This window comes from Genypterus blacodes, unplaced genomic scaffold (genome assembly GCF_046128005.1).
Source record: "Genypterus blacodes isolate CSIRO-AG114 ecotype Tasmania unplaced genomic scaffold, CSIRO-AGI_Gbla_v1 ptg000274l_1, whole genome shotgun sequence".
Lineage (NCBI taxonomy): Eukaryota > Metazoa > Chordata > Actinopteri > Ophidiiformes > Ophidiidae > Genypterus > Genypterus blacodes.
Window position 1 is genome coordinate 162,400 of NW_027467065.1, and position 20,555 is coordinate 182,954.

General features: G+C 49.1%; 1 protein-coding gene across 2 annotated transcripts; it reads left to right on the plus strand.

Annotated features, from left to right (window-relative positions):
* The first annotated feature begins 50 nt into the window (after nt 1-50).
* Nucleotides 51-5,102, plus strand: idh3g (isocitrate dehydrogenase (NAD(+)) 3 non-catalytic subunit gamma). Of its 2 annotated transcripts, XM_076171882.1 has the most exons (13): nt 51-165; nt 415-462; nt 806-880; nt 1,742-1,839; nt 1,923-2,038; nt 2,134-2,194; nt 2,294-2,426; nt 2,775-2,908; nt 3,008-3,110; nt 3,220-3,366; nt 3,453-3,547; nt 3,704-3,764; nt 4,144-5,102. In XM_076171882.1, the coding sequence occupies exons 1-13, from the start codon at nt 85-87 to the stop codon at nt 4,243-4,245; spliced, it is 1,254 nt and encodes a 417-aa protein (XP_076027997.1). In that variant the 5' UTR covers nt 51-84; the 3' UTR covers nt 4,246-5,102. The 2 variants fall into 2 exon arrangements, with proteins under 2 accessions (XP_076027997.1, XP_076027998.1); XM_076171883.1 differs by lacking the exon at nt 806-880.
* The last annotated feature ends 15,453 nt before the right edge of the window (nt 5,103-20,555 follow it).

Consider the following 20,555-nt stretch of genomic DNA (forward strand, 5'->3'; position numbering starts at 1 on the left):
CAGTTTAATGGTAAACGCACAGCAGGCGCGAGCACGACGAGGCTTTAGCGTGCGCGTCCCCGCCAGCGCCGCTTCCTCATCAAAATGGCCGCTCCCTCTGCAGTGATGTCGATGTCCAGACTCATCAAACCTTTCTGGGGTGGACGACTGGGAAACACGGCCAAAGTAAGACGGGGCGCCCTGGTTTAGTTTCTGTCATGGCTGCAGCGAGCGACGTTGAGCGGCTCGTAAAGAAAACGCCATTATTACTTTTGAACACAAGGTCATTTGGTTAGTTAATATTAGCAAGCTAGCGAGACTCCGCCCCCTTCATGTGTCATTTGTTTTTACTGTGTTATTATAAACTATTCAGCACTCCTGCTGACTGATCAAACTAAAAACTCGCGTTATGTATCTCCCAACTTCCCATTCCAGGTGTTTGGAGCGTCATCGGCGGGTCACAGAGAGAAATCCACGCATAAGGTGAGTAAATCAGATCAGCTGTTTTGATGTTGACCGGTTGTTATTCACTGCTGCTCGCTCATCGTTTCACTTCCAGACTTTTGGTAAACTTTGGGTGTTTGTTGGGGCTCCTGTACTCTGTTTAACTCTGTTAGAGCCTGATGCCAATGTTGATAATCCTGAGTAAGAATAAATAAATCAGAATGTGTTGGACACTATTTGGTTGTGCATGAACTTTTTTAATAATGTTACATAAAAACATCATTTCAGTAATACTAGATTTGGAAAATGTTCTGATGTTTGCAGTTCCTCCTCTTAGTGAAAATGTCACTGTCACTCTCTTCTTTATATTTTCTTTATCAAGCCAAGTGCTTCAGTCCGTAACGACACATTCCCAAAATGTGCCCGTGCTTTCTCCTCGTGGAGCTCAGTGAGTAGAGTGATGGGAGAGATTCTGTTCTTTTCTAAATGTCACCAAACAGCAGCTAAATAAGCAAATCGCCAAACTGTGTGTAACCTATTGTCATGTCACTATAGTCCAGTAACATCTGGTTAATTACAGAGTGTGTGTGTCAGGCTCTACTGTGTATGTGAGTGGGTGTAACAGTGTGTGTGTGTGTGTGTGTGTGTGTGTGTGTATCTGTATCTGAGGTGTAACATTATTACGCTCCATCTCTCTAACTCATCCTTGTCCTTCTGCTCTTCCTGCTGTCCGTCTGCATCAACAGGGAAACATTGTAAGTAGCTGACTGGTGTGGATTCTGAGTTTACACGACATCACCATATCACCTTCACCTTCACATAGGAACGACCTTAAGATATTGATTATACAACACAGCAGCACTCTAGGAAGCTGTAACACGCCATCTTGTTTCTAGTCCACACAGAGGGCCGACTAGCAAGGAGTTATTTTAAGCTGGAATGCTCAGGAACACACACACACACACACACACACACACACACACACAGACACACACACACACACACACACACACACACACACACACACACACACACTCTCTCTCTCTCTCTCAGTTACGTACCTTTTCTTCTGAGCCAACTAACTGTCAATCAAGTACGTTATGACTCTCTAACATTCTTAAGTGTATTTGATTGCACTACAGTAAGAATTTAAACTTGCACTGACTCCAAACATGCTTAAGGTGATCTATGTGGTCGTACTGAACATTTCTGTATTTCACACTCACTTGTAAAGTTACATCATTCTGTGGTAAGTAAGCTAACAGTCTGGTTTCATCATTAAAGTGTGTAAAGTGTGTTGTAACCTGGACCGTTTCAGCCGCCTCCCGCTAAGTATGGAGGCCGACACACTGTGACCCTCATACCCGGAGACGGGATCGGTCCAGAGCTGCTCAACCATGTCAGAGAAGTGTTCAGGTGGGTCACATCGATCCACAGTTGGTTCTTGGCCTCATGAGATCCTGTTCCTGATTGTTGCGGTCCCCCCTGTGGTGCTGCAGGTTCAGTTGTGTCCCTGTGGACTTTGAGGTGGTGCACGTCAACTCTGCCCTGGAGACGGAGGAGGACATCAATAATGCCATCACTGCCATCAGGCGTAACGGAGTTGCCCTCAAAGGTTTGCAGATTAACCCCTCACCAGCCTTTAATCGGCTTGGCTCTGAGGAGAATGTGAGACCAAATGAAAACACGATGCTGTCCTTCCCCTGATAGGTAACATAGAAACCATACACACCATGCCACCCTCCGTCAAATCCAGGAACAATCTCCTTCGGTAAGAGTTCCCTTTGTATTCAGATGGGCGACATATCTCCCATAATTTGGTCTTTTGTGCGTCTTTATGTCAGCTGAACCTCTGCTTGTGTATCAACAGTACCAGCCTGGACCTGTTTGCCAATGTGATGCACTGCCAGTCGCTCCCTGGGGTCCAGACCCGCCACAAGAACATCGACATCATGATCATCAGGGAGAACACGGAGGGAGAGTACAGCAGTCTGGAGCACGAGGTCAGACGGAGCAGACACGCGATCGCTACTATAGGCTGCTGCTGGCTCGCATGCTTGCATTCCTCCACTGTACACTCCTCTCTCTCTCCTTTCTCTCTCTCTCTCCTTCCTGTCCTTTGTTCTCCACACCCCAACTCTCCTCCCGGTCCCTTGTCAGATGAGATTGAGGCACAAGCCGCACACAAATTAAGTACAGCAAAATTATAATGTATTTGCAAAACAAAACTTCAATAGCAGATTGAACGTTCGGAGTAAAGGTCAACAGCAATCAAAACACTACAGGAGATCAAACTAGACCAGAGGGACCAGCTGGTTCTGTGTTCACCGGTGGTCTTCTCTGTCTTTCAGAGCGTGTCGGGGGTTGTGGAGAGTCTGAAAATCATCACCAGGAACAACTCCCTGAGGATCGCTGACTATGCCTTCCGCCTGGCCCGGGAAACGGGTCGCAGCCGGGTCACGGCCGTGCACAAGGCCAACATCATGTGAGTGAGGCTGTAGCGGTTAATGTACTGCCCTCCAGAGCCCTTCATGTTGAGTCGCTTGTGTCCTTGTCATGTGACCCTGGTCTTCCCTCCCCACAGGAAGCTTGGCGACGGCTTGTTCCTGCAGTGCTGCAGGGAGGTGGCCTCTGGCTACCCAGACATCACGTTTGACAGCATGATCGTGGACAACACCACCATGCAGGTACGCCATGCGGGCCTGGACCTTCCTGTGTTGATGAGGATTAAGCCTGAACCTAAACTCTTCACCCTGTCTCTGTCTGTGTGTGTGTGTGTGTGTGTGTGTGTTCTAGCTGGTGTCCAAACCTGAGCAGTTTGACGTCATGGTGATGCCCAACCTGTACGGTAACGTGGTGAGCAACGTGTGTGCCGGCCTGGTGGGAGGACCCGGCCTGGTGCCCGGCGCCAACTACGGCACCGACTACGCCGTGTTTGAAACGGTGAGCGTGCCTGGCTGTCAGCGGCACAACGTCTGAGGGAGAACACGCTTCTCATCTCTCCTCTCGTGTTCCTTTGAATCCCTCAGGCCACCAGAAACACGGGGAAGAGTATCGCCAACAAGAACGTCGCCAATCCCACCGCCATGCTCCTGGCCAGCTGCATGATGCTGGACCACCTTCAGTAAGAGCTGCCAGTCCGGCGTGGCTGCGTTGAGATGCAGCATTGTGCTCGTTTGCATGTCGTCCCTTATTGGCACGCGTACAAAGATTTCCTACTGGGCGGTAATATCGTCCGGTTTCGGTTCTCAAAGCAATTTGTTCTGTTGTGTGCCTGCAGGCTTAACGGCTACGCCAGTTTGATCCGGAATGCTGTTCTCACCACCATGAATGAAACCAGGGTAGGTTCTCTTTCACTGACAGTCTCCTCCTCTCACCTGCCATAAATCTCACTTCTATTGTGTCTCCCGTAAGCTTTGTGGCCCTCTGGCACATTTCCCAACACAAAGCATTCATCATGCCGTTTCACACAATGTTCAGAGGAAATGTTTAGCTATGTGGCGTCTCGTGTCGCCGTGTCATCGCTGTAGCTGAGCTAATTAACCAGCCTAATGTGTTACTCATCACTCAGCAGGCTTCTCTGGCAGACATGTAGAGAGATGATATCTGTCGTAAAAACATGTTAACATAACAACCCCTCCCCTGCTGGCATGACAGGCGATTCATTTGATGTCAAATTAGCCTAATCCTTATTGATCTGTGGGTTTGCTTTGCTTGCAGTTGCACACGGCGGACATCGGAGGGCAGGGCACCACGTCTGATGTGGTCCAGTCCGTCATGAGGGTCATCCAGAGCGGCGGGCAGCTCACCACCGAGCTCTGAACACCCGGCACAGATACTCAACCCGCCCGGCGTTCAGGCGCGTGTCTGTATGAGTCCATGCATGTCTGTTACCATAGAGACGCCTCTTATCTCTGACATCACAGCGGTTTCTCTTTTGTGCCGGCACACGGTATTGACCCGGTGACTGCACACACACTGGCTTTCATCCTCACCTGTCTCTGTTTCATGTGTAATCAGCTACGTTTCCACATTCGCTCCTGTTCAGAGACCAAAGGGGTTCCTCGTGATCCTGCAGACCGACGGGCCAAACACTGAAGGTGATGGGCTCTAATATCAGTGTGTTACAGCCTTTTTAAAGCAGCGGGGACGCGTGGCTTTGATTTAAGCCTTAATGTGGTCTGGCCACTCCTTCTTTGTTCTATGCTGAACTGTCCTGTAGCTTCACACACACTCACGCACACACATCGTCCCTACTGAAGCTGCTCACCAGACACGTGTGTATTTAGTCCCTTCTGTTAAAGCCCAGATGTTGTGTTTGTGCCATAATAATCTCCTTATGTGTCTCATTACATAAAGAATGAACTGTTGTGTCCTTTTTTTGTTGTTAAATCAATGGATTATGGTTTGAAACATGGTCTCACCTGTGCGTCTATACACACACACACACACACACCTACGTATGAAACAAGTGCCAGCAAAGGAAACAACTTAGAGGACTATATGGGTAAAGTATAGATGTGTAGGATTTGTGTTTTAATGTATTTAAGTGGCCGGCTCTTCACCAAAAAGGCTTTATAAAGCAGGGACACATTATCTCTGAGATCGCCTCTCCTCTTGTCTTGTGCCGGGAATAAAAAACAATGTTACTATAAATAGAATAAAACAAATTGATCCTTTACTTGTCCGTGTTTGTGTTGTTGTTTTTGTGGAAGTTTGACGCCAAGTTGCTGTTCCGGGTTCGCTCGCTAGGGGGCAACAGGTCTCACCCCAGCTGTCAGCAGAGTTTGGAGCGGCGCTGTGCTTCCTCACACAACTGCACAAAGGTCTGAATGTGTCCTATTACGCACCGTCTGACAAGGGAAGCTGCAGGATGTTTGTTGTGTTGTTATTGTTGCCACAGCACAAACTGCAGAGGGGAAAAAAGCTGCGAGCAAACACGGGATCCACAAATGTGAGACAGGCATATTGTTTCCACATAATTGGGCCCATTAAGATCATTTTTGCTCTTTATGTGGCCTCCCGACGCAACATTTCTTGGCCTCAGACTCCATTTCAAAGAAGGCAGAGACAGTTTTTGCTTTTCTTCTCTGTTTCCTAATCGCCTCACTTTGCCCTAAAACCAAAACCGCACATTCCAGTTATCACCTGATTCCCAAAGCGCTGCGATCACACACACAGACACACATTAACTTCTCGCAGGCCCCCGACGCTGTGCGTGCCGGCCGGAGCGAGCGGGAGAAGCAGCAGATGGACATCATTGCGATACATCATGCAACAATGACCTCCCGCTGACACACTATGTAGTGTATAAATAATCCCACCTCACCTCGTTTGTTCTAATAAGGCCTGCGGTCACGGGGACGCGTCCCATTGTGGATACGCCGGCTAATCCATCAGTGGTGCGAGTCCGTGGGAAAGTTATGAGCTTTTTCTCTGCGATTCAATCATCATATGTTGATCTGAATTATCCTACGTGATGAGGCTCATTCTTTTTCCTGATTTAGTGATCCCGGGGAGTCACACACACTCACACACTCACCCTGAGCGAGGTGAACTATGCAGCCAATTACACTATTTGTATGTTTTGGCCTGTGTTCTACTCCATTCATGACAGTTTCTCACCCCGGGCCTGACTCATACGTCCACACTCCAATCCAGTTAATATCAATTATTGATTTTTTTTTCTGTCCCCTTCTGTGAGCGCGGCCCAGCTTCTTTCTCATAATATTATTCCCCCTCAGTTTGTTTGCCTCACCATACCGTACATCGCTTCTAATCAGCCATGCACGCAGCGACACACTCTTCCCCTCGTCACCCCTCACCTCTGTATCTCCCCCCCCTCCCCTCCCTCCCCCCTCTCTTCGTCCCTCTGAGCCTCTGCTGGAGCCCGGCCCGAGCCAGACTGTCAGAGGTTTCGCGGGTGAGGAGGAGATTTCGCAAACAGATCAGAGCAGCTATCTGACCTACAGCGGGTCTGGATACACGCTTTTGTGTAACTCTTGCGCGCCACGTTTTGCCCCAGCAGCCGTCTTTAAACGCACCACTTAACTGGGCCTGTCATTGCTGTCTGGCTTCCAAAGTTATATCAGCACAAGTGTTTGATACATGAGCGTGTTGTGATCTTCATTTGGCGCAGCTGTCCCCGTTTCTGTCCTCCCTAAGAACAGATAACCCCGTGTTGTTCACGTTCACATTCATTCTCTCTGGCACTTTAAGGTGTGGCTGTTGACTGGATTACAAAGGTTTGCACATCTATTCTCTGTTCTTTCACCCGTCTCCTCTTTCATTCTCCTCCATTCGCCTCGCTGTCGCTGCTTTTCCCAAACGCCATGTGTCGTATTCCTTTGTCTCCTTTCCATCATGAACTCTGATCTTGGAAGTTCATGACGTTTCCTCTAAAACATGTGGCGGCTTTTTTTTTTTTTTTTATAGTGGCCATATTTCTTCCATAAGTCAGTCTCTCTCTCTCTCTCTCTCTCTCTCTCTCTCTCTCTCTCTCTCTCTCTCTCTCTCTCTCTCTCTCTCTCTCTCTCTCTCTCCTCCCCCCCTCCCCCCTCCCAGTGTAACTCAAGTTCCAGTGGGTAATTTCCACATCCAGTGACTGAACATGTGTGTGTAGTCACGCTGCTGCTGTTGATCTGCACTCTGCTACACTCTGTGCAAGGCAGTGCAGGTGACTGTCATTAATCAGTGTGTGTCTGTCTGATCAGTCCCTGCCCTAAACAGCTGCATCCAGTCAGTTCATGGGGCCTTTTTCCCCCCACAATGAGAGCGTAGCTGCATTAAGCTACGTCACTGCGCAGCTATTCTGCGTTACTTCGCCCTGTCTCTCTGTCTCTCTGTGTGTCTGTGTGTCTGGGGCTCTGTGTGTCCTCTTGGCTCGCTCTTCACAGGGCCTTACTGTGCCCTCTTCAGCAGTGACAGGCCTAATCAGAGAGGTGCTGCGAATGGATAGTTGGGAGAGGTCGGCAGTGACGTTTGCTTGAAAGAAATGGATGTAAAATGGTGGATGGGGGGGTGGGAGAGTGGTTGGGGGGGTCAAAGAGGACAGCGTGCAGAGGGAAGGAAGAGGAAGAATGTGTCCAAAGGTGGAGGATCAGGAGCAGAGCAGGGGTAACAAGCTAATTAGAGGGCGGGGAGGCTGGTGAGGGAAGGGACTGCATGATGTATAGCGTGGCTGATTACCAGGGGCAGCAGCTGCAGATAACGTGACAGTTGGAACATTTCATCCCAACCTCGTCCTGCTGCGCGCTCTTTAGCTCCAGCTGCAAACTGTTTTCATTAGAAAGTTGGAGTTTAACAGCACATTGTATCAGGATATCACCTCGTGAGATTCTCTGTCACAGGATCGCCAGCTATCTCTTATCACTGGAGCTCCTCTAGGAAAAAGGTGACACTCAATACCAGCACCCCCACCCCCCCTTGGGAAACTCTATTTTGGTTTCAACCTGAGGAGTCCTGAGCGCCGGGCGGGCCTGCCTGCCTGCGAACAGGGCAGCAGCAGCAGCAGCAGCATCCCTGCAGCTGAAAGGGTTACAGCGCTGCGCTCCAGAACGCCACAGAGGAACATGTGCCGGTGCTTGAACCCGGGTCGTGCACTTGAGAGAGACAGTCGCTCGGACCACTTGGTCTCACGCTGTCCTCCGCTCTCTGCAGATACCGGGGCTTCCCTTCACTCAGCTCGTACTCAAAACATAGTTACTCAAAAACAAAAACACATACTTGGTTTATGTGTCTCACACGTGATTAAAATCAGAATGTTGAGCACTCCAACTGCACACACACACTTTCCCCCAGAGCCCTGTGTGTGTGAGTGTGTGTGTGTGTGTGTGTGTGTGTGTGTGTGTGTGTGTGTGTGTGTGTGTGTGAGTGTGTGTGTGTGTTCCCCTGGGGCCGGGGGTTTGAAGCCTTGTGCATGGCTGTGTGTGTACGTGTTTGTGCATGCATGCATGTGTATACATCGATGCCTACATGCATGCATGGGTGCATATGCTGTTAGTCCCAGCCTGTCCGCTGGTCTGAGCAGTGAAACCGATCCCGCTTGAGTATCTGCTACACGAGCGAGCCCTTTCCGTGCCCCGGCCCTGGTATTCTGCTCTGTCAGAGGGCCAGGCTGCTGAGATGTTGCATGAGAGGGAGTTGGTGCGTGCGCCCGGTGCATTATTGCATTGTGTCTAAATAGCGACCTGTCTGTCTTGCTCACCTTTCCCTCGCTCTATTACATTGTTTCTCCCTCTCTCATACACCGAAAGCCTCCAGGAGAGTGGCGAGCGGGCGAGCGAGCGAGCGAGCGACGGCCCGGCTGTGTTCTATTTCTGTTTTGGTGTTGTGTTTATGATAAATCGGTGCGCTTGTATTGCTTACTGCGTCTGCTGAGAACGTTGATGTGTAGTTTTTCATCAGGCAGAATGGGCTCGGGTCAACTATCTCAGCACTTTGGCAAGACGTACACGTGGAGCGCTGGAGAGGAAGACGGGGAGGGAGAAGACGGGAACAGCAGTGATTGATTGAATATCGATGGCCCATTTGTTCCTTTTGAAATCATTCTTCGATCCGGGCCAATGTTCCCCTGATCCATGTCTCCCTGTGTCTGTCTGTCTCTCTCTGTCTCTGTCTCTCTCTCAGGATGTGTTTACCTGCTGTGCCCTTGTTGAGTTGCTGTGCGTTGGGCAGGCAGCAGCAGAGCTCCACTGCATCAAGGCAAACATGCTGCGCTCATGACAACCTGCATTACACGGCCCTGATGTCATTACAACTTTGCTCTGCTGAAATTGGAGAGTCTCGGCATTTTGCCAACTCAGCAACACCCTCTCCCCCCCCTTCACCCCTTCACCCATCTCCCACCCTCCAACTTTCTACTCTAGCCGTCTGCACATAAAGCCAGTTAAAGTAAAATGAAAATAAAACCTCTATTCACTCGGTTTCCAAAGCAGGAGGATTTTTCCGACACTTACGTAGCGTAATGTGATAAATGTGTTGCGATCCATCCATGTCCAGTGACTCAGCGCTGTGCACACTGAGCGATCATCGCCCCGATCCGGCCAGAAACCTCTTCCACCTGTTGCCAGACACGTCCGTGTAAAAAAAGGTAAATATGTCAAACAGAGAGCTTTGCTTGATCCCCTCAAAACTCCCTAAATGGGGAAATGTGACATTGTTGATAAAAAAAGGGTTTTATTAGTTTTTTTTTCCTATCCTCATAAATCTGGATTGTCTCCACCATCGATGTAATTTACTTCACAGTAGCTGTCTGCAGCTTTGAGCGTGACTCGATCCATTTCCCTTTCTTCTGCCGTATATAATCTGAGGCCATTTCCTGATTTCTCTACATCCAGACCCCCTCGCTCCCCCGCCTGCTCGTCTGCGTCGCCCTCTCCATTCTCCACAGGTACGAGTGTTTTCATGAAAACAGACTTTGGGCAAATCCAGCAGAAAACTCAGCTTTGATTATATTTCTGGGGCGGACTGTGACATGTGCAGGGTTCAGGTCTGAGCGGCTCCTCAGAAACACGGAGCGGCTCCTGAATGAAAGGCCCAGGCTCAGGTTACTCCCATTCTTATCTCACCATCAAGGGAGGAAAAATGCATTTGAGAGGGCAATATTGAAGAAGTACTAATGAAAAGACGAGGGCGACTTTGTGCAGTCAGGGTAAAGGACTGACTGACTGACTGACTGACTGACTGACTGGGAGGGTGAAAGTGTGGCGAATCCAATCACAATGAGCCAGCTGAGGCGGCGGGCCAGGAAGCATTGTGGATTCAGGTAACGAAACCCCAAACACTTGACCACAAGGCGGACAGACCTGTTGTGACCCGAGCCACCTGAGACAGCGAAGGAAGTGGCGATGACTTGTAGTGAAGTAGCGATGATCTCTCCATCTTTAAATAGCTCCCTCAGCCCAGATAAGTCCGGCAGGAATGAAGCCGTAAGCGCTCGGCCGTCTCCTCTCTGTCCCGTCTTTTAACTTTCATCACATGACGTCTTTCTCCTTTTGAAGAGAGGAAGAGGAGAGAGAAGGACGAAGTGCCGGGCGAGGCTGGAGTTTGGAGTTTGTGGCTCTGGCTCATTATTTGGTCTCTGGACATTCGTATCTCTCCTCAAAACATTGTTGTGTGACGGTCCGGCACCTATTCTGCGTTTCTCTCACACATTCTTCCACTGCCTCTGACCCGGCGCCTCTGTCAGCAGCCCTCTAAGCGTGCATACCTGCCGGGCCCCTTCCTCTGCCTCACTTCAAAGCCGCCCGGCCCGGCCTTATCCACGCGTTCCTATCGCCATACTGCCTCCTCTCAAACAAAAGGGGAAACGGAGCCGCAGCTTGGAAACATTTCACATATGGTTCAGTTCTTTCCATCCAATACATGGCCTAAACATCTCACTATGACCTCATGCTGTAATGACGCCCAGCAATTACTATCTTGTTGTTTAACACCGGGACACGAGTGTTAACTGTGTGTGTGTTATCTCTTAATCTACGCAGCATCGTCTAACTTTAGCAGCACAAATGTCACGGCGGCTCTGTGTGCGGAGCCGTGTGGCGTTCAGGCGTCGTCCGTGTGGCGTTCAGGCTCATTTATCCCAACTGCAAAACGCTACCTGTTTGTGTGGACCAACATATCAATCATACAATAATGACCCTTAATGGTGGAAAGAAGCCTCGAGACAAGCTTTGTGTGTGTGTGTGTGTGTGTGTGTGTGTGTGTGTGTGTGTGTGTGAATTTCCCTCAGGGAGTTTGTTTGGGAACGAAAGGGCCCAGAGTGAGTGAGCGAGCGAGTGAGTGAGTCCAGGAAGCAGGTGGAACGAAAGGAAAAGTGCAGGCGGAGCGGCAGAGAGTCGGGACCATCACGCCGCTCTGTCGCCTTTGCTCCCCGTCAAGTCTTAGCAACGCTGTTTCTTTTTCCATGGAAATGTAAGACGGAAATCAGCCCTAATCCCTGTTCTGTTCCACTGCACACCTCTCGGCACAGGACGAGACGTCGGAGCACATAAAGACCGTCTTCTAATTATATCCCTGTCGTCTTCGTCCCCTTCGTCCTCCGTTCCGCGCCAGCTGACGTCTGTACGGTCGACCTAAATACTTCATTCTACCTCCACAATGGTCTCATTATTGAAAGGGATGACATCGTCTGTGCGTTTATGGATTTACTCAGGCTAATTACACGCATCAGGACATAATGTATGACCTGTGTGTGGCTGTTTATGTTACTCTGTTCAGCATGGGAGCCAGATGATGACACCCGTGAAGATAGATAGATAGGAGCGATAGAAGCTAGGGGGGGGCCACCCAGACCTGGTTTATGTTGTAGAGCGCCACACTAATGTATAGATTCTACAGATTGCTGCAGATTCTAGCCTCACATCCTTTAGTCCTTACAGTCAGAGCTGGAATGTAAGGCTGTTCTCCCCCTGCACATGACTCCCATCAGCAGTAAGGAAGTGGGGGAGAGAACAGTTAATCCACTGTCAGTCAATAGGGCTTGACATCCATCCCATTTGGCCAGTTAATGCAGTGTCATTACTGCCCTATCATGGCCTGTCATCATAAACACAGGAGCCTTGACTGAGCAGGAGCAGATGGAGGAAGAGTTTCTCACCGCTGCGTTAGCTTGCCAATACACTTTACTTGAATGCAAAGTCCATTTACGCCGCTTCTACGCAGGAGACAAGACTCCTTTGCTCCGCCGTCTCAAACTCACTTGAACCTAAATGAAAGTGACGTCTGGGCCCGGGCGAGGAGGGGAGGAGCAGGATATTGGTACACAGTGACATTCAATGGCATGAGAACTGTCACACTGCAGCTACAGCAGCGTTTCCACAGCCGTTTCTCTCCCTGATCCCTGGGAACTCTAAGGTCAAGCTCTCAGAGAAGCACTGGGAACTGAGCCATGAATACGGTCACACTATATGGACCAGATTGGTATCATGAGGCTCCCTTGATGTGGGCATAAAGGATCCAATCAGCTGATCTGGAGGTTTGTTATGTTGAAGTGAAAAAAAAAATGTACAATGCTTTTAAAAAGCTTGTGGATTCATAAGTGCCTAGACACGCTCTGACAAAATGACTCCTCATCAGATTAGCACCCTGGCTCGCCGGGCACAGACACCATCGCACCCTGAGCCCGATCAGGTGTTCAGAATCATTTTACACATTAGAGGGCTTGATTAAACAAGCAGAAATGGGTAGACAAGCGTGCGCGTACGTACACACACACCCCCCCCAGCTGACGCAGAGCTCCTCTGAGCCGCACTAACCTGACACCTCCACCCTCAAACACACTATGGTGACTGACACACTTAATGTTTCATTGACTGTAACAGGAGATGAGCACAATCATCCTAAACACAGGCTTTCTGTACGTGCATGTGTCAGCCTGTGGGAGCGTGTGTGTGTGTATCTGTCTGTGTGTGTGTGTGTGTGTGGTACCTTTTAAATAACCCTCATCAAGTTTTCAAATAATTTCTGCCTCCTATTATCATGTCAAGGAATTCCAGCTATGAGGCCAAATAAGGGCGAATAGATTTCCCAAGGCCAAAACCGCATGGAAGTGTTGCTTTGTTCACCATTTTCTGCTCTGTGTTGTTTTCTGTGACTGTTTCCAGTGCCCCCCCCCCCAACCGACCCCATCCTTCCATCCAGAGACCCTCCTCTCCCCTACGCTTGTTAAATAATCAGAACCAGCCTGATTTAACCGGGTCCTCAGTGGCTTTAAACTCAGGAAACACTCAGATCTGCGCTTGCGGCAATTGTTTCCATATTATTAGAGCCCGGACTTCAAATTGGAGCAGAATGTGTCCCGCTGTGTCTCAATAACCTCCTCATATCCAAACATATTTGTGTGTTGGGCCTCGGAGGGCGTTTCCGATGGTGTCATTCCAGAGACCTAAGTGCCACAGTAAATTCCCATCAAGCGCATTGAATTTACGAGCCCTCTGCAGGCCGCTTCACCTCGCCGCCTGGTGTTTGTCTTCACACGCAGCCAATACATAAAGAATGCAACCAACACGTAAACATGAGCAGAATTAATAAGATTGGGCAATTCTCCGTTTGTGCGTTGCGTCATCGCAGCCCGAGGAAAGTTGAGAACTTGTTATTACTTTGAAAACATGTATTTGCGTCCTTAAATGCGGTGTCATCAAGATTCAAACAAGCACATAAAGTAGTGTTTTTCCAGTAATGTAACTAAAGTCAGTTTGGAATGAAGCTCGCCGGTTCACACGTCATCAATAACGTACTTGTCGGCGCACAAAGTGTTGCTCCTCTCTCGTGCTGATGGATTCTCCCCCGGCAATCTGTTTCTCCTCCGCGTGTCAGAAGTCTGCTGCTCTCACCGAGTTACTGTGTGTTTCAAGGGGAAACAGAGGACTTGTGTGGGACGAAGGGACAGAAGGAGACCGCTGCACGTTTGGCCCCGGCAACAAAGGTCTGGAAGCCGCTCGCTAAATAAATTAGCCTGATTGGATTTAACCCCTGTGGGGCCAATTTCTAAATGAAGTGGATTGATTGCAGGGGATGATTGCTCTGCAGTATTCAGGCGGAGAGAAAGAGTCAAGCGGAAGATTACCTTTTCGATTCTGGATGTAAATTTAGTTCGGTAATTGTAGAGTCATTAACTGTGGTTATCTTTAATTTCCATTAAGTTGACTGGATTTGCTTGGTTCTCTTAGGAAAGACCTCCATCAGCATCTCTCAGTCCAAGCTGCAGCGTTTAGCCAAGTCCGGATTTACACCGCCTGCCACCAGAAGATAGTTTGTAGTTTTACGTGGTGATAAATCACCGCGGAGAAGCAGCCAGGAGCATTTCAGTGTAGTCAGTCTTTGTGTGTTATTAACAGAAATGTCCAATGAGTCATTAAATGAAAGTACATGCAGCAACATATCATCCCATGACACTTAGTACATACCAGGCACTGGTATGAAGTCGGCCTGAAAGTCTTAAAACATTGCTTGGGAAACCCTGGTGACTCAAAGTGGAAACGCAGGCTTGACGCGGACGCGCAACAAACACACGCACACACACTGATACGATCAATCAGACGAAGAACTATCCTGACATGTAAACACACCACAAGAGGCTCCCTCTTTTCTCTCCCTCCCCACACAGAGAACTATTCACCCCTCTTCTCCATCTCCCTCTTCCTCGCTCCCCGCTCTCTTCCTGGCTCCGGCTCCGGCGCTCCGCAGCTCCTGACACTGCGCTCATTCAAACCCCCGTCTACCTTTTTCCACCTCTGCAGATAAATAAACACCATCATCATAATCATCATTAACGCTATGACGTCAGCGCTCTCACGGCCCGACAACTGCATCATATGATAAGTAGGCGTGTGTGTGCGTGTGTACGTGGGGGGGGTCCGTGCATACGTACATGCTAATGCACAGGAACACGTCTGAACGCCACTGTGTGCACTGGCGACACACGCGGCCTCACATTTTGTATTCACCCAGCTCCTTTTTCCATTATGGAACATTGGCCTCTTGGTATAACAAACATTTGCTCATTGATACAAAACACGACACCATTAGTGCCACTGTGTGTGTGTGTGTGTGTGTGTGTGTGTGTGTGTGTGTGTGTGTGTGTGTGTGTGTGTGTGTGTGTGTATTCCCATTTGGGCCCTTATTCTGTGAGTCTCCTATAGATGACTTCCAGAGGGGCGTGGCCTCTTAAATGGTGTTTGTGTTTCTCCATGATGCTTTCAGGGAACCTTCAGTTTTCCCTGTCAACATTGTTGCTCTTGCCGTCACTCTTCACTCGTCTGACCGCCTCTATTTGCAAAAGGCAGATTGATGCACGCTCTTTGACAGTGTTGTCGTTTTCCCAGCCCTAACTCTTCATCCATCTCTTCCGGTTTGTGTAACGTTGTCTCACTCGCTCCAGGTTTACAAGTGGGGCGTTCCAGGATTCAGGCGCATTCATCTAAACAAATAGCAGCAGCTCATCTGCCGCTGCTGCTCCTCGTTCTCCCGCCAATTCGTTCTTTACACACCGCTGTTAGCAGCCGCCTGTGCGTGCAGCTATGCACGGTCTGCAAAACACACACATTGAGACACGCACACATACAAACCCAGATCCACTGGTGCATCCATTATAAAGATAAGCCCACGTATGCTTGTGTAACTCGTGGCAGCTTTCACACACACACACACACACACATATGAGCACACACACGTACTGAAGGCAGTGAGTCCAGGTCCAGTTGGGGCTTGTTGGCTGACTGAGTGAGGGGAAGAGGTGCAGGGGGCCCCAAAATGGATTTACACTGCCAGTTCAGCCCAGAGACCCCCAAAGCTCACAGAGTCCTATTCACAACATCTGCATCTCCATCTGCGTACTCGCTTCTCACACTCACGCTACTCTAAACAAACTTCCATCTGTATGGAAACATGCGGTACACACTGCTGCTGACTCAAGTACACACTCGGCGTACACACACATACACACAGGACCAAGGCTCCTCCCACAGTCATCATGTTTGCTTACATTCTTGTCTTTGGGCGATCCCGCTCTGGGCTCCATGGGCACAATGCTTCTGATCCACGTGCTCGCTATGATGCGGTGACCTCACTGGCGTTCCCATACCCTGCTCTCCATTTCACGTAACACTGGCAGATAGGATTCCCTCTCCCCCGCGACCCAGTTCTCTTCCTCCCTGCTTAATCCTTCTAATTCCTCCTCCTCACGGTGTCTGTTTTTCTTTCCTTCCAGGACGCAGATATCTACCGTTCTCTGTCCAGCGGCCTCCATCTATCTTTCACGCTTGAATTACAGCCCGTCTCCTTTTTCCTCTTTCCGGCCACTTTGTTTGCCGCGGAGGAGCTGCAGGATTGGCAGGACGGAGAGGTAGTCTGTACAAAAGGGGAGACGGGGAGAGAACGCTCCCGGGTTAGGGTTAGTTTGTTGCCGTCTGGCTCCGTTGACGAGGCACAAACAAACAACTCCAACGCGTTCGGCGCTGCGGGAAAAACCTGGAAAGAATCGCTCCTTTTGTAGTTTAAGGGGGCTCAGCTTTCCCTCATTTCCTTCAGTTTATTCTCCCTTTTCTCCTTTGTTCATCCTCCCATACCTGTCTCCTATATGCTGCCTCGTATTTCTGTCAACACATCGACATTGTTGTTTCTTTTTCCCTTATCGGAGCTTTTTTGCATGTTTGCTGTGCACACAGAAAATCTATCCATCAGTGTCATAGAACAGGAGAAAGGGTGGGGTGTGTGCGTGTGTGTGTGTGTGTGGGGGGTGGGGGGGGAGGAGGAGAAACGGCAATAAAGCAAGAAGGAGAAACGGCAATAAAGCAAACCCGGGGCACACAAAGAGCAGAAGAAGGAACAGATGACGGAGACAGGAGTATAAGTGGGTTAATGGGAGCCTGGATAGTTCCAACATGCAGGCCGTTCATAATGTGGCCCTGTTCTCTTCTCCTCAGGACGCCCGTGTGATGTGATTTACGCACTCCAACCAGCAATCCTTCACACATGTAAAACACTCCTCTCATTTACTTTCCCTCCATCTCCCTTCCTCTCCCACACACACACACACACACTCCGTACAGCGCGTGATGCATCGGGACGGAGCAAACCTGCGATCTAGGGCGGCCTTTGCCTCGGAGGGGTTTTGTGAAACTTCTTATCGCCCGTCAGCCGGATGACAGGTCTGTGATTTGTGCCGAGCGCCCATCTGTGTCTGTGTCAGAGCAGAGCCCGGGATCTGTCCTCAGATTTGTCCTCACCAGCTTCCATTATCCTGCAGCTTCATAGTGAAAATCTGGGGCCTGACACGCGGCCTATTCATCCACGTCTCCTGCAGCTATTAGCATGATAAAGCACAGGGGGATAATAGCTGTACTTCACTATGAAAAGTGACCACGGCCATCGCACCGTGACCGTGTGCAGAGCTCGCTGGGATGTGATGAATTAAGTCACTTCTCCGGGATTAATGCTTTGAAATTTCATAAACAGATGATGTCACGGACGATCCGTCTTTTGAAATGAACATGAAGTAAACAAGATATATTCATGACGCCGGCGCTCCGCAGCTACAGGGTGGCCTGTTGTTTACACAGATCATGTTATAGCTGAATCATCAGAAGTCTGATCACAAAAACAGCCTCACGTCCTGTCACAGCCGGTAAAACGCTGACCCCTTATTCACCGTAACACACACTCAGACACACTGGCAAACTTATACTCTGCCAGCGCTGCATTATGATGTGTGGGCATGGCGCTGGACTGTTCTCTGCTTTATCAAACCGTTGACTTCACTTGACTTCCTCAGTCACCCGTCAGGATGAGAGTTTAACATGCAAAAGATGCACTTAGCCTGGATGTTGGGTTGAATCCAGCAGCCACAGCATCAAAGTGCTGAGCCTGAGCAGACGGGACAGTCTAAGGTTGCTCTATAAGGGCAGCGGATACAGAAATAGTATCTCCGTAAACGTGAGCAGCTCTCAGCCTCCTGCTACTTCAATACAGTTAACTGCAAATACTTTAGTTCAGTCAAGCGTCCATTAGTAATCGTACTCATTTGCTCCTTTGTGCTTCTAATCCTCTGTGGAAATCTGACCGATCTGATGCTTCTGACTGGCGGATGATAACCTTCCTTTTTTCTTCCCCCTTTAATGAAGCGCACACCAGGAAACATGACAAACACCACAGGCAGCACGACACCAGATATGATATGATAAACATGTTTGGTCTTGATGTGACCCTGACACAGAAGAGGAAAACAAAAGAACAATAGATAGTCTGAGGTTACTAAACACTCTGATAATGTGTAACTGTATGATTCAGATTTGCTGTTTTGATCTACAGCCAGCTGGCAGACGACGTGTGATCACAAAGCTACGCCTTACATACATAAATATGAACCTGGTGCCTAAATCAACACAACTTCTTCTTCTGGTGCTCCACAACAACTTCAGCTAGTAAAGATGCAGCCGTAGAGACCGAGCTGGATCATCTGATCGGTGGAACAAGTAGAACATTGTCTACTGTACCATATTATCTGCAATCATTCTGGTCATATGAATCGAGACGCACAACCGCCACATTAACTCTGACACCGGGTTTGCAGCACATGAACTCTGATTTACAGATACCAGGGATAAATAGACAACAGGCTGATCCCCGACACGCAGCATGGCACGCTGCAAAACATCAAACACCGGAATTAGATTTTTATCCGTCTGGCAGCACATTTAAATGCGGTATAGAGGAGCAAAAGCAGCAAACGGCGCCCGAAATACCAACAGTAAGCTTCACGGCTGCAAAAATAGCTGCGTAGCTGCGAAAAGGCCGTCTGGAAGACACGCGAGGAGCACGTGTAGAGCGCCAGGAAAAGCAGCCCAGATATTCCAGAATAAGGCAGCTCTATAAATTAAACAGTTTAATATGATAGACGTAGTAGGATGACTTACGCTTCTGGAGTCTGTCCTCTTATCATCGGGACGAGATTGTCACAGCTCATCTTTCAAAGTTTATGAGCGCCGAAGGAATCTTGACCGTGACACTCCAGGCTGTCACACGGCTGACGTCGCACACACACCGTCACACCGCCTGTGCCGGTGTGTGTGGAAAGTCTTTGTTGTGATTCCCGCTCAACCAAATCTAACCTGACCAGGTGTATCTGCTCAGCCCCGTTAGCTGATCAGCCTCAGCCAGGAAGAGGATCAGCCAGACTCTCAAACTCTCAAGCTCTCAAATCTTATCAGGCTTTCTTTTTTCTTTTTTTAAACTTAGCCATTGAAATCTTTTCGGAAAGTAAAGGATTTGTGTTCTTGGCGGGGAGAGGAGTGGAGTGTGTGCTAAAGGTGAATGACAGGTGTGAAATGCAGCGTGTGGAAAGTGTGTACAGAATGATAACAGTGATGGGGCCCGAGGTGGGAATAAAAACTCCAGTTTATTGGAAAAGTAATCTGACTTTGTATCCCGTCTTTATTATATTGATTCACCCGTTTCTGCTCTGTTTGCATCACTGGTAACCTTGGTGCCACGCAATGACTTCAGCTCTCCGTACATTCCAGGCTTTGAGGCATTACCTCATCCGGCGCTTACTGCAGAAAGACGAATTGCTCTTTTGAATTGCTGTTGTCCCACTGAGTGAACATCCAGCTAAGCCGCAGCGCCGTGTGTAGCGGTTGATGGTAGCCATGTTTGCGGTCTCTCGCCGAGTTTGCAGACGGAGCCAAACACTTTGGAGGGGAAAAGTGAACTTGATTGAGTGACTGTTCTTGGATCGGGCTCCTTTGTATTTCTTGCCTGTCGCCCCGTCTTCTCCAAGGCTCTGTGATTGAACACGCGGCTGATTCATACCACCTCTGTGCAGACTTTGTGCAGTTGTCAACACCTCTCCTAGGCCGCGGAGGTCTGAGAGAAGAATCATTGAAAGGTGTTTGCAAAAGAGACTTTCGGAGGAAAACAGCTGTCATTTTGATATCTGGCCACAATACTCACAGCTGGAAATGAGCCCCAACATGTGGGAGGATGTCTAGGATGTCCAGCCAGAGATCTCAGAGGACGGCTGTGATAGATTGAGCTGTGTGGAGGCCTGGGTACTTTTTTTTTTAAATCCTAATTTGGTGCAGCTCTCCATCTGAGCTCCATCCTCAGAGTTGTTGAACCTGATGACAGACGATTGTTGTAGTTCACATTGTGGTTGAACATGACCACAAACTAAAACAGGTGGAGCAAGGTGTCTTATTCTTATTATGATGTTCTTATTTGCATGACTCATTTACGATACGAGTATTACATGTGTGTTTTGTTAATCGTCCAAGTTTACTACTGATGTCACTGTCAGTCTCTCGCTCATCGGCGACCTCGTGTAGCGGCTGAGTGGATTGTGGATTAATTGTGTTGCCGCTTTGCCGCTTTTGTGAGAAAAATTTCCAGTGAGGCCAGAGGAGCGGGCATAATCGCATTACAGTGATTCTCAGAGAGTTCAAAGCCCCACCTCCTCCTCGGCGGACAGAATGGTCCAGCTGAAGGAGACATCTGATGTGAACCTGGCACCACCGCTGGAGGAACGCCGCCAGCTTTTCTGACATCATGGGACAATCCAGTCTCTGCTGGCCAGAGATCAGTGGCTTGGGGCTAGACGGGCAGAAAATAACCCCATGAGTTTAAGGAGTCCTGTT